Raw genomic sequence first — 13,274 nt, 5'->3', positions numbered from 1 at the left:
ATACCGTCGACGATATCAATAACCGGCTCCGCTCCTCCTCTACCGGTCATTTCCGTCGACCATGGGCCAGATCGGACCCGCTCTTCCTGTTTTCCTCCGTTCCTCCCTTCAGGTTTTCCTCCATGGTTCCCGTTCAGTGATTTGTCCAGGTTCTCTCCACCATCGCGGCCCTCCGTTGCACCTCCGTCAAACAGAGCGAGAGATGAAGTGGCGTAGAGAGCGTCGTCGATCTAAGGGGATTGTCCGTGGTCGGAGATCCTGAGTCGGTCGAAGCTACGCCATGACCCTCCGTTGGATCGCTACGATCTCCCAGCTCTGACGTGATTGAATCTCCAGTACCCTCCGTCGTTGGGTCGCCCGAGAAGTCGCCCGGTAAGTGGACCGCGATTGAATCTTCCGAAGTCGCCGATGGATCGCTCGATGGATCGCCGGATGGATCGCCCGTGATTAACGCCTTCATCTTTTCAACTATATTGCTTATGGTGGTTTTACTTGTTTGGTTGGTTAGATCTTGTGAAAAAATTGATATCTAACAAAAAATTAATAATATCATACAAGTGAAAACAACTAAAAATGAATACAATGTTTATAGATTATGCATTAAAAAATTATTTAAAAATTAATATTTTATTATGAAAATTATTACAGAGCGATATATTAAAAAGTATTCTTGAGTATTTTTGATTTTTCATAATCTTGATGTCTCAAATAAAGTCTTGGAAAAAAATACCTGCAAAATAAGATAGAGTTATGAGAAAAACATAAGATAAAAAATTAAATCATATTTTAGTAGTTTTTTTATTAAAATATATGTTATTTTTGTTTCAGCTATGTATACTATCGAGTTCCAGAAACGAGGCCTACCACCCGCCCATATCCTCCTGTTCTTGCATCCTACAAGCAAGCTTCCCAACAAAGACGATATGGACAAGCTCATATCTACAGAAATTCCTGATAAGGAAGAAGAACAAGAACTCTACGAAGTGATTAAAGATATGATGATTCATGGACCATGTGGAGCTGCTATTAAGAATTCCCCATGCATGGAAAATAGATTGTGCTCAAAGTTATACCCTAAGTCATTTTCTGAGAAGACAACCATTAATAAAGAAGGATTTCCGATATATAGGAGAAGGAAGCAATCTGATTGTTTTGTCGAGAAACATGAGGTCAAATGTTATAATCGATTTGTCATTCCTTACAACAGGAGACTATCTCTTCGTTGTCGAGCTCACATTAATGTAGAATGGTGCAACCAAGCTGGTTCTATTAAGTACTTATTTAAATACATCAACCAAGGACAAGATCGTGTTATAGTGGCTGTTGAGCCTCCTGCTCATATTGTTGACAGTATGTTGTGATATCTTGTGAATTTACATGTTTTTAACTTCTTATTTTTGCATGGTTTGGTCATTTAGAGCATCATTTAGGCACATTTAGGTTGCATATCATTGCATTTGTACATATCAGGTGTTGGAGAGCACCATGGATGAGTTAGAGGACCATTGGAGGGATTTTGAGTCCAAAGAATGAAGATGAGTCGTTGAAGGTTCCTAGCGGCCAGGCGTAGCGGCAAAAGATGGTCGCTACAGAAGATAGAGCTGAGGCGCCTAAGTACCGTAGCGGGAGTGTGTATCGGGTTTGAGAGACCGCTAGAGTTGAAGCGCCTTCTATAGCGGTCTACTGTAGCGGCATCATAAGGTCGCTATGCGTTCAGGACTTTAAGCGCCTTCTACAGCGGCCAGCTATAGCGACTTCATGAGGTCGCTATGAGTTCAAGAATGCGGAAAAAAATCGTCTAAGTATCCTAGCGGCCACACGTAGCGGGCAAGTCATGTCGCTACAGGCGTAGCGACCTCTGGTAGCGACCTTTTATGGTCACTACGGAGAAAAATATCTATGTTTTTATGGGTCAACCCAGGCTTGTTAGGTTAACCCAGCTCGAGTTTTAGTCTTCTATAACTACTTTTCAGACAAAAATTTGGGATCTATCTAGTTTTTTTATGAAGAACACAAGAACTCTTTAGAGAGAAAACTTGAATCTTTAGTTTCTTTTCTTCTTATTCTCTTGAATTTGCTTGACTATCTTGATTACTAATCATGATTAACACCAAATCCTCTTTGATTCTTGGGTTTATCATGAAGAGTAGTGAGTAGTTTCCTTAAGAATTTATGGGTTAGGGAGATTAGAGTAACTTAGTGAAGATATATGGTGTTATTGTATTAGATCCTTGTATAAACTTGCTTGTTGAGTATTTTTAATGCTTGTTTAGTCTTGATCACTCTAAACCTGATTTCTAAACACTTCTCATCAGACATGATTAGATGAAGTGTTTGAATCAACTCAACTAAGCTCTAGTGAGATTAGCCAAGGACACTTGATGTTAAAATTGCTAGATAGTTATTAAACTTGAACTTAAAGATTGCTTGATTGAATTAAGCCAAAGACATTTGATGTTTAATGATTTCTAAGCAAATGGACATTTACCTAGACATAGCACTTGTCTAAAATTGTGTTTAGACTTAAGAGATTACTTTGATTGAAAGCTTGTCACCTAGATTGGATCTTAGTTACTTGAAGTCAATTCCCAATACCCATAGATTCACTTGTCTAAATTGATTAAAACCTTGTTGTATTGCTCTGTTTGCTATTGCTACTTGTCACACACTCACCACTATTGAATCTGCTTAGCTTAAGAAATGACTTGTATTCTCACTGATTCACATCACTAGGACTGGTTCGACATTCACCCCACTATACTACAACATTTGCAATAGGCAAAAACCCTATTATCAAATTGGCGCCGTTGCCAATCCTAGTCTGATTGTGACATTGAGTTTGAGTCTTTGCTTGAGACTGAGTTTAACTTTGTTTGAAAGTTACTAATTCTACTTCTTCATCTACTTGTGATCGCAGGTGCATGAACCTAAGAAGTAGAGGCACTACACATCTTACTCCCTTGACAGATATCAAAACACTTGAAAGAGAGAACAAGAGAAGGTTAAGACAAGAAAAGCAAGAGGCTCAGATACAAAGATCAGAACCTATGATGGAACCAGTTCCAGAACAACCTCAAGCTGAAGAGGGCAATGGTCAAGGAGTCTACACACCCGTAGACGTTCATTTCAATCTACTGATTGGAAGTCAAATTTGGTCAATTGAAAAACTAACATCTTTCAAAAAAATTCAAACATGTAGACTGAATATGAAGTCTAGTTCTGAAAGTCAAAACTTGGATGAATTCTGGTCAATTGCAAAAACTAACCTTTTTAAATTGTAGACTGAAATGAAAGTCTACATGTACAAAATCACAACTTTTTTTCAACTATAGAAAGCAACCCGTAAAATGGTCAATTGCAAAAACCAACCCAAAGAGTAAACCTATTTGACAGTCTACGTCTGTAAACTGAAAAGAACGTCTACATCTTCAGAGACTGAATATTAAGTCTGCATAGAAAAATCTATAAAAATGTAAATTTGTGTATTATTCATTAAGTTTTTTCTATTTTTTTTTGTTTGACAGTGTGTGTTAGTTAATCCTAATGGGTTTGAGTGATTTTGAAAAGAATTTTTTTTTATAATTATGAAGGTATAATTCAATTTATTTGACAATGTCGTTAGCTAATAATTGTAGACGTTTTTGTAAGTCTTCGTTTATAGTTTTGCTAGTAAGGCTGAGCTTGTTTGAAAGCTGAAGTCAGTGGCTGTGGAATATAAATTTACATTCTCAGCATATAAGACAACGAAAACTCTGTATGTGGCTAAGTGTCGTGTTCAAGGATGTGGTTGGAAGCTTAGAGCGAGTGTGAAGCATGAGCCAAAGATATTTTGGGTGACAAAAAATTCAAAAAGGATGAAGAATCGAAAAGGATGAAGAATGTTCCTTGTGCATGATGGATGTACACATGGTAAACTTCTTGAAATGGCACAAGAAGATTATGATCTGGACAACAAAATTGAAAAGATGGTGCTAACATATTCCTTACCAGACGTCATTTTAAAACAAATTACTCCGAATAGGCAAATACTCCTCGTAAGCATGTCATCAATAATCGACAAGTACAGAACTTGATCGAGTTATTTAAGGCACACTTTGTACGCCTTTGTGTATCAAGCCTGCGCCAAATACACTAGAAATTTTTGGATTGACTATATGTTAGATAATAAGTGTAAACGTTTTTGTAAATCTACAAATATAGACTGGAGTTGAAGTCTACGTCCTAAATTCTATTAAGAGTGCATTTGTGTATTATTCATCATATTTTTTCATGATTTAATTATTTTACAGTGTATGTTAGTAAAATTTTAATGGGCTTGGATGAATTTCACAATTTAATGTGTTATAATTATACACTTGATACTTATTGCAAATCTTTTTGATTAGTTTTACTCTTAAAACTTTTTGGGAAAATTTTGAAATGATTTTCTTCTTCTCACATGTGTGTTAGTTATTATTTTAGCTTATGGTGGTTTTACTTGTTTGGTTGGTTAGATCTTGTGAAAAAATTGATATCTAACAAAAAATTAATAATATCATACAAGTGAAAACAACTAAAAATGAATACAATGTTTATAGATTATGCATTAAAAAATTATTTAAAAATTAATATTTTATTATGAAAATTATTACAGAGCGATATATTAAAAAGTATTCTTGAGTATTTTTGATTTTTCATAATCTTGATGTCTCAAATAAAGTCTTGGAAAAAAATACCTGCAAAATAAGATAGAGTTATGAGAAAAACATAAGATAAAAAATTAAATCATATTTTAGTAGTTTTTTTATTAAAATATATGTTATTTTTGTTTCAGCTATGTATACTATCGAGTTCCAGAAACGAGGCCTACCACCCGCCCATATCCTCCTGTTCTTGCATCCTACAAGCAAGCTTCCCAACAAAGACGATATGGACAAGCTCATATCTACAGAAATTCCTAATAAGGAAGAAGAACCAGAACTCTACGAAGTGATTAAAGATATGATGATTCATGGACCATGTGGAGCTGCTATTAAGAATTCCCCATGCATGGAAAATAGATTGTGCTCAAAGTTATACCCTAAGTCATTTTCTGAGAAGACAACCATTAATAAAGAAGGATTTCCGATATATAGGAGAACGAAGAAATCTGATTGTTTTGTCGAGAAACATGAGGTCAAATGTTATAATCGATTTGTCATTCCTTACAACAGGAGACTATCTCTTCGTTGTCGAGCTCACATTAATGTAGAATGGTGCAACCAAGCTGGTTCTATTAAGTACTTATTTAAATACATCAACCAAGGACAAGATCGTGTTATAGTGGCTGTTGAGCCTCCTGCTCATATTGTTGACAGTATGTTGTGATATCTTGTGAATTTACATGTTTTAAACTTCTTATTCTTGCATGGTTTGGTCATTTAGAGCATCATTTAGGCACATTTAGGTTGCATATCATTGCATTTGTACATATCAGGTGTTGGAGAGCACCATGGATGAGTTAGAGGACCATTGGAGGGATTTTGAGTCCAAAGAATGAAGATGAGTCGTTGAAGGTTCCTAGCGGCCAGGCGTAGCGGCAAAAGATGGTCGCTACAGAAGATAGAGCTGAGGCGCCTAAGTACCGTAGCGGGAGTGTGTAGCGGGTTAGAGAGACCGCTAGAGTTGAAGCGCCTTCTATAGCGGTCTGCCGTAGCGGCTTCATAAGGTCGCTATGCGTTCAGGACTTCAAGCGCCTTCTACAGCGGCCAGCTATAGCGACTTCATGAGGTCGCTATGAGTTCAAGAATGCGGAAAAAAATCGTCTAAGTATCCTAGCGGCCACACGTAGCGGGCAAGTCATGTCGCTACAGGCGTAGCGACCTCTGGTAGCGACCTTTTATGGTCACTATGGAGAAAAATATCTATATTTTTATGGGTCAACCCAGGCTTGTTGGGTTAACCCAGCTCGAGTTTTAGTCTTCTATAACTACTTTTCAGACAAAAAATTGGGATCTATCTAGTTTTTTTATGAAGAACACAAGAACTCTTTAGAGAGAAAACTTGAATCTTTAGTTTCTTTTCTTCTTATTCTCTTGAATTTGCTTGACTATCTTGATTACTAATCATGATTAACACCAAATCCTCTTTGATTCTTGGGTTTATCATGAAGAGTAGAGAGTAGTTTCCTTAAGAATTTATGGGTTAGGGAGATTAGAGTAACTTAGTGAAGATCTATGGTGTTATTGTATTAGATCCTTGTATAAACTTGCTTGTTGAGTATTTTTAATGCTTGTTTAGTCTTGATCACTCTAAACCTGATTTCTAAACACTTCTCATCAGACATGATTAGATGAAGTGTTTGAATCAACTCAACTAAGCTCTAGTGAGATTAGCCAAGGACACTTGATGTTAAAATTGCTAGATAGTTATTAAACTTGAACTTAAAGATTGCTTGATTGAATTAAGCCAAAGACATTTGATGTTTAATGATTTCTAAGCAAATGGACATTTACCTAGACATAGGACTTGTCTAAAATTGTGTTTAGACTTAAGAGATTACTTTGATTGAAAGCTTGTCACCTAGATTGGATCTTAGTTACTTGAAGTCAATTCCCAATACCCATGGATTCACTTGTCTAAATTGATTAAAACCTTGTTGTATTGCTCTGTTTGCTATTGCTACTTGTCACACACTCACCACTATTGAATCTGCTTAGCTTAAGAAATGACTTGTATTCTCACTGATTCACATCACTAGGACTGGTTCGACATTCACCCCACTATACTACAACATTTGCAATAGGCAAAAACCCTATTATCAAATTGGCGCCGTTGCCAATCCTAGTCTGATTGTGACATTGAGTTTGAGTCTTTGCTTGAGACTGAGTTTTACTTTGTTTTAAAGTTACTAATTCTACTTCTTCATCTACTTGTGATCGCAGGTGCATGAACCTAAGAAGTAGAGGCACTACACATCTTACTCCCTTGACAGATATCAAAACACTTGAAAGAGAGAACAAGAGAAGGTTAAGACAAGAAGAGCAAGAGGCTCAGATACAAAGATCAGAACCTATGATGGAACCAGTTCCAGAACAACCTCAAGCTGAAGAGGGCAATGGTCAAGGAGCTGCCAACCTTCGACCTCGACAACCACAACGCCAAGCTAGAGCCATCGGTACATATGATCAACCGAACATAAATGGGAATAGGTTGGGCATTAGGGCACCCCCAGTTGCCAACAATAATTTCGAGATCATGTCCAGCCTCATCAACATGATTGAAAACAACAAGTACCATGGACTTGCGTTGGAAGACCCACTAGATCACCTTGACAGATTTGATAAGTACTGTGGCTTGTCAAAAACAAATGGAGTTTCAGAGGATGCTTTCAAGCTCAGATTGTTTCCCTTCTCTTTGGGAGACAAGGCTCACACTTGGGAGAAAAACATCTCAAGTGATACTATCACCACTTGGGATGAATGCAAGAAGGCCTTCCTCAACAAGTTCTTCTCTGCTACAAGGACTGCCAACCTTAGAAATCAGATCTCTGGTTTTCAACAAAGAGGACTTGAAGGATTTTCAGAGGCATGGGAGAGATTCAGAAGCTACTTGTCTCAATGTCCCCACCATGGCTTCAACAATGAGAGCTTGCTAAGCACTTTCTACAGAGGAGTCTTGCCTAAATTCAAAAGCCAGCTTGACACTGCAAGCAATGGAAACTTCTTGGGGAGGACTGTCGAAGATGCTTTAGAACTCTTGGAGAACATGGCACAGAGTGACTCTGTCTACAATGATGAATATGATAGAAGAGACAGAGGTGGTGGAGGAGAAGATATGACCACAAAGAGAGAGCTGAAAGCACTTCAAGACAAGATTGACATGCTACTATCAGAAAAGACCAAGAAAGAGGAGTTACATATGGTTGCTGAAGTTGATGGAGTAGAATGCCAAGAAGATATGTACTATGTCAATGCTCAGGGTACATGGTACAAGAAGGAGCCTGACTATCAATACCAGAACAACTACCAACAGAAACCCTTCTACAACAACCAACAGAAGCCATTCAACAACTACCAGCCAAGACCATTCTACAACAATCAGCCTAAGCCATTCTACAACAACAACCAAGGTGGTTACCAACCCAAACAGAACTTCCCTCCTGGATTCTCACCAAAACCAAGTCAACCTGCACAAGACCAAGCTGGATCATCAACACAACCTCCACAAGAGAGTAGTACTGAAGCTATGCTGAAACAATTATTGGAGGGACAAACAAGAAGTGAGAAACAATTAGGGTATGAGCTGAAAAATCTCCACAACAAGATTGATGGGAATTACCATGATCTAAACAACAAGTTCAAAGCCTTGGAGAACCAGTTTGTCTCTATGACAGCCAGCTCAAGTCGCCAACAAGGTTCCCTACCTGGAAAGCCTGAACAAAACCCAAAGGAGACAATGAAGGCAATCACCCTAAGGAGTGGAAGAGAGTTGCCTCCTAAAGTTCTCATTAAGGATAATGAGAAACAAGGTGGGGAGGTGGTCATCAATGTAGATGATGATGTGGTGATTGTGGATGAGAAGACTAATGAGGAAATCTTGGAGAAGATAGTTGAAGCTAAGGGCAAGAGAAAGATTGGAGAGGAGAAAGTTGAGAACAAAAATGAGGCTGCTACATCAACAAAGGAGAAATTGTTCACTCCTCCTCCCTATGAGCCAAAGCTTCCCTTTCCTGGAAGATTCAAGAAGCAACTCCTAGAGAAGTACAAAGCCTTGTTTGACAAGCAAATGAGTGAAGTTCAGCTCACCATGCCCATAATTGATGCATTTATGCTGGTTCCACAATACAGCAAGTTCTTGAAAGATGCTGTAGAACAAAAGAAGAAAGAGATGGAAGGGATGGTGATTCTTACTCATGAGTGCAGTGCCATTATTCAGAGACTGACTGTCCCAAGGAAGCTAGAAGACCCTGGTAGTTTCACCCTGCCATGCGCCATTGGACCTTTGACATTTGAGAAATGTCTATGTGATTTGGGAGCAAGTGTCAGCCTCATGCCACTATCCATTGCCAAGAAGCTTGGGTTTACACAATATAAAAAGTGCAAGATCTCTTTGGTGCTAGCTGATCGATCTGTCAAGCTCCCCATTGGCATCCTAGAAGATCTTCCTGTCAAGATAGGAAATTGTGAAGTGCCTACTGACTTTGTAGTGCTTGAGATGGATGAAGAGCCTAGAGATCCTTTGATCTTTGGAAGACCTTTCTTGGCAACTGCTGGAGCAATGGTGAATGTGAGAGATGGCACAATTGATCTCCACCTTGGAAAAGATCACATTCTCCATTTTGATATCAAGGAGATGATGAAGAAGCCCACAACTCAAGGAGAAATATTCTACATTGATGAGATGGATGCCTTGGCTGATGATTTCCTTGAGGAGTTAGCGATTGAGGACTCTCTTCAACATGCCCTGACCATTGAAAGAGAGACCCAAATGATTGAAAACAAAGAGAGTGATGAGCTAGTAAGAAGGCTAGATGTTCACCTTGAGGAGGATGGAAAAGATGAGTTCATGGAGTTGCCACAAATGACTCAACATGCTGCCTCAGCAGACATTCAAGAGAACCTCCATGAAGCTGATTGGAGTGAGCTCAAGGCACCAAAAGTGGAGCTTAAACCTCTTCCCCATGGTGTAAGGTATGCTTTCCTTGGACCTAATGAGACATATCCTGTCATTGTGAGTAGTGAGCTGACTGAGAATGAATTGTCTATGCTTTTAAATGAACTTAAAAAGTATAGAAAAGCACTAGGATACTCACTTGATGACATTAAAGGAATCTCACCATCTTTGTGCATGCATAGGATACATCTAGAGGATGAATCTAAAACTTCAATTGAACACCAAAGAAGATTAAATCCTAATTTGAAAGATGTTGTTAAAAAAGAGATAATCAAATTGTTAGATGCTGGTGTGATCTATCCTATCTCTGATAGCAATTGGGTTTCACCTGTGCATGTAGTTCCTAAAAAAGGTGGCATAACAGTTGTTAAGAACGAAAATGATGAGTTAATACCAACAAGAACAATAACTGGACATAGGATGTGCATTGACTATCGAAAACTGAATGCAGCCTCTAGAAAGGATCATTTCCCTTTACCATTCATTGATCAGATGTTAGAGAGGCTAGCTAACCATCCTTATTATTGTTTCCTTGATGGATACTCTGGATTTTTCCAAATCCCTATACACCCAAATGACCAAGAGAAAACGACATTCACTTGTCCTTATGGTACCTTTGCATATCGAAGGATGCCATTTGGACTGTGCAATGCACCAGCAACATTCCAAAGAGCAATGATGTCAATTTTCTCTGATCTTATTGAGGATGTAATGGAGGTGTTTATGGATGATTTTTCTGTATACGGTTCTTCGTTTGCTACTTGTTTGTCAAATCTTTGCAGGGTATTACAGAGATGTGAGGACACTAACCTGGTGCTCAATTGGGAGAAGTGTCACTTCATGGTCAAGGAAGGGATTGTTCTTGGACACAAAGTTTCTGAGAAAGGAATTGAAGTGGACAAAGCCAAGATAGATGTCATGGTTGGTCTAGCTCCACCAAGAACAGTGAAGGATATAAGAAGCTTTCTGGGTCATGCCGGTTTCTATAGAAGATTCATCATGGATTTCTCTAAGATAGCTAGACCATTGACCAGGCTGTTATGCAAAGAAGCTGCATTTCACTTCGATGAGGAGTGTATGGAAGCTTTCAAAAACCTGAAGAATGCACTCATCAGTGCACCCATAGTTCAACCGCCAGATTGGGATCTCCCCTTTGAGATCATGTGTGATGCAAGTGACTTTGCTGTAGGAGCAGTCCTAGGCCAGAAGAGAGACAAGAAGTCACATGTGATCTACTATGCAAGTAGAACCCTTGATGAAGCTCAAGCTAAATACTCTACAACTGAGAAGGAGCTATTGGCCATTGTCTTTGCATTTGAGAAGTTCAGAAGCTACTTGGTTGGGTCAAAGGTGACTGTCTACACTGATCATGCTGCATTGAGACACCTCTTAGCCAAGAAAGATGCAAAACCAAGACTGTTGAGGTGGATTCTGCTGCTACAAGAGTTTGATCTTGAGATCAAGGACAGGCCTGGAGTTGAGAATGGAGTAGCTGATCACCTGTCCAGGTTGAAGGTGGAGTGTGGAATCCCTATTGATGACAGACTTCCAGAAGAGCAAATGATGGCTATTCATGCAGTGGTAGCTGTTTGTGAGACAGGAAAGAAACTTGAAGAGGTGAAGGCGGCTGATGAGAAGGGTCCTTGGTATGCTGATATAGTCAACTACTTAGCTAGTGGAAAAGAGCCATTGAACCTTGAAGGTTATGCCAAGAAGAAGTTCTATAAGGATGTGAAGAGATATTATTGGGATGAGCCTTACCTCTACATACTTTGTAGAGATCAACTCTATAGAAGGGCAGTGGCTGAAGAAGAAATTGATGGGATCCTTACACATTGTCATGGATCATCCTATGGAGGCCACTTTGCTACATTTAAGACAGTTGCAAAGGTGCTACAAGCTGGATTTTGGTGGCCTCACATGTTTAAAGACACCCAAGACTTTGTCTCAAGGTGTGACTCTTGTCAAAGAAGAGGAAACATCACCAAGAGGAATGAAATGCCTCAAAACCCCATCCTAGAAGTTGAAGTGTTTGATGTCTGGGGTATTGACTTCATGGGGCCTTTTCCTTCATCTTATACCAACAAGTACATACTGGTGGCTGTAGATTATGTCTCTAAGTGGGTTGAAGCAATTGCAAGTCCAACCAATGATGCAAAGGTGGTTCTAAAAATGTTCAAGAGCATAATCTTTCCAAGGTTTGGGATTCCAAGAGTTGTGATCAGTGATGGAGGGTCTCACTTCATCAACAAACTGTTTGCAAACCTCCTTAAGAAGAATGGTGTGAAGCACAAGGTTGCAACTCCTTACCACCCCCAAACAAGTGGTCAAGTTGAGATTTCCAACAGGGAGATCAAGTCCATTCTGGAGAAGATTGTGGGGGTTACAAGAAAAGATTGGTCCATCAAGCTTGATGATGCATTGTGGGCTTATAGGACAGCTTACAAGACACCTTTGGGAACTACACCTTTCAACCTTCTCTATGGAAAGTCTTGCCATCTACCAGTTGAGCTTGAGTACAAGGCACTATGGGCAGTCAAGTTGCTGAACTTTGACATCAAGAGTGCCAAGGAGAAGAGATTGATCCAGCTGAACGAACTTGATGAGATAAGACTTGAAGCTTTTGAAAGTTCAAAGATCTACAAAGAGAAAACAAAGGCTCTCCATGACAAACATATCCTGAAAAGAGACTTTAAAGAAGGAGATCAAGTTCTTCTCTACAACTCCAGACTGAAGTTGTTTCCAGGCAAGCTCAAGTCAAGGTGGTCTGGTCCTTTCAAGGTTAAAGAGGTTAAACCTTATGGAGCAATAGTTTTGTGGAGTTCTGATGGAAGAGAGTTCACCATCAATGGACAAAGGGCTAAGCTTTACTTGGGAACCAAATCGGAAGACCTGGGAACTTCAGTTCCACTTTCCGATCCAACCACAGTCTAACCTAAAGGAGGCAAAGTCAAGCTAGAGACTTAAAACAAGCTCACTTGGGAGGAAATCCCAAGAGTATCCTTTGTATATATGTATGAATGTTTTTAATAAATTGTGTGAACTATCCTTGTTTGTGTGTTTGTTTGTGTGAATTGTGTGTGATTTCAGTTTGGAAGGTGCTCAGGAAGAGGAAAGGTTTCAAAAGAGGCTAGGAAAGAAACACAAGTGCTGTGGAGACATGCTCATAGCGACCTCCTCATGTTGCTACGACCAAACGAGGAGAATGCAATATTTGGCTAAGGACCGTAGCGACATATCCATAGTGACATGCTCATGTCGCTACAGTCACAAGGTAACTACTCTAATCCGGTTTAAAATCTCTCCACATCTCTAGTAATTTTTATTTTACCTATCATGTAAACCACTCCAAATTCAAAGTCACACAAGAGACTGTGTGATTCGGGTGTGGTGGAGGTACTATAAAAACTGATCATTTTGCTTGTTTTTATTTGGATGATTTGCATTTGACATATCTAGCACTTTGCATTTGTGTGGATTTTAATGATTTGCATTTTGGATTTTCTTGTGATTTCTAAAAAAAAAAAAAAAAAAAATTAAAAAAGAGTTGTGTGTTTTGAATTATGCATAGGGAGCCATGATTGAAATTGCCATGAAAAGAACATATCTACAAGCATCTCTTGAGCCTTGAAAACTCTTTT

The 13,274-nt window shown here is 39.0% G+C and overlaps 1 protein-coding gene and 1 non-coding gene across 2 annotated transcripts; one reads left to right on the top strand and one right to left on the bottom strand.

The window, feature by feature from the left end:
- Positions 1 to 830: 830 nt before the first annotated feature.
- Positions 831 to 12,855, top strand: LOC125589950. The gene is made up of 7 exons (XM_048762666.1): positions 831 to 1,350; positions 4,814 to 5,051; positions 6,903 to 7,332; positions 7,447 to 7,939; positions 9,080 to 11,831; positions 12,363 to 12,561; positions 12,724 to 12,855. The coding sequence occupies exons 1-7, from the start codon at positions 831 to 833 to the stop codon at positions 12,853 to 12,855; spliced, it is 4,764 nt and encodes a 1,587-aa protein (XP_048618623.1).
- LOC125590848 lies at positions 7,489 to 7,595 on the bottom strand. The gene has a single exon (XR_007326850.1). It is a non-coding gene; the product is annotated as a small nucleolar RNA R71 (small nucleolar RNA).
- Positions 12,856 to 13,274: the final 419 nt, after the last annotated feature.

The sequence above is a fragment of the Brassica napus genome, chromosome C7, assembly GCF_020379485.1.
Source record: "Brassica napus cultivar Da-Ae chromosome C7, Da-Ae, whole genome shotgun sequence".
NCBI lineage: Eukaryota > Viridiplantae > Streptophyta > Magnoliopsida > Brassicales > Brassicaceae > Brassica > Brassica napus.
This window is presented reverse-complemented; position numbering and strand designations above follow the sequence as displayed.

Bases quoted from the DNA above. Each gene is read 5' to 3' on its own strand.
- LOC125589950 (XM_048762666.1), top strand. From the start codon at position 831: ATGTATACTATCGAGTTCCAGAAACGAGGCCTACCACCCGCCCATATC. The intron at 5,052-6,902 runs GTTATACCCTAA...TTGTGATCGCAG, and splicing joins GAAAATAGATTGTGCTCAAA to GTGCATGAACCTAAGAAGTA. The intron at 7,940-9,079 runs GTACATGGTACA...CTTTGGTGCTAG, and splicing joins GTACTATGTCAATGCTCAGG to CTGATCGATCTGTCAAGCTC.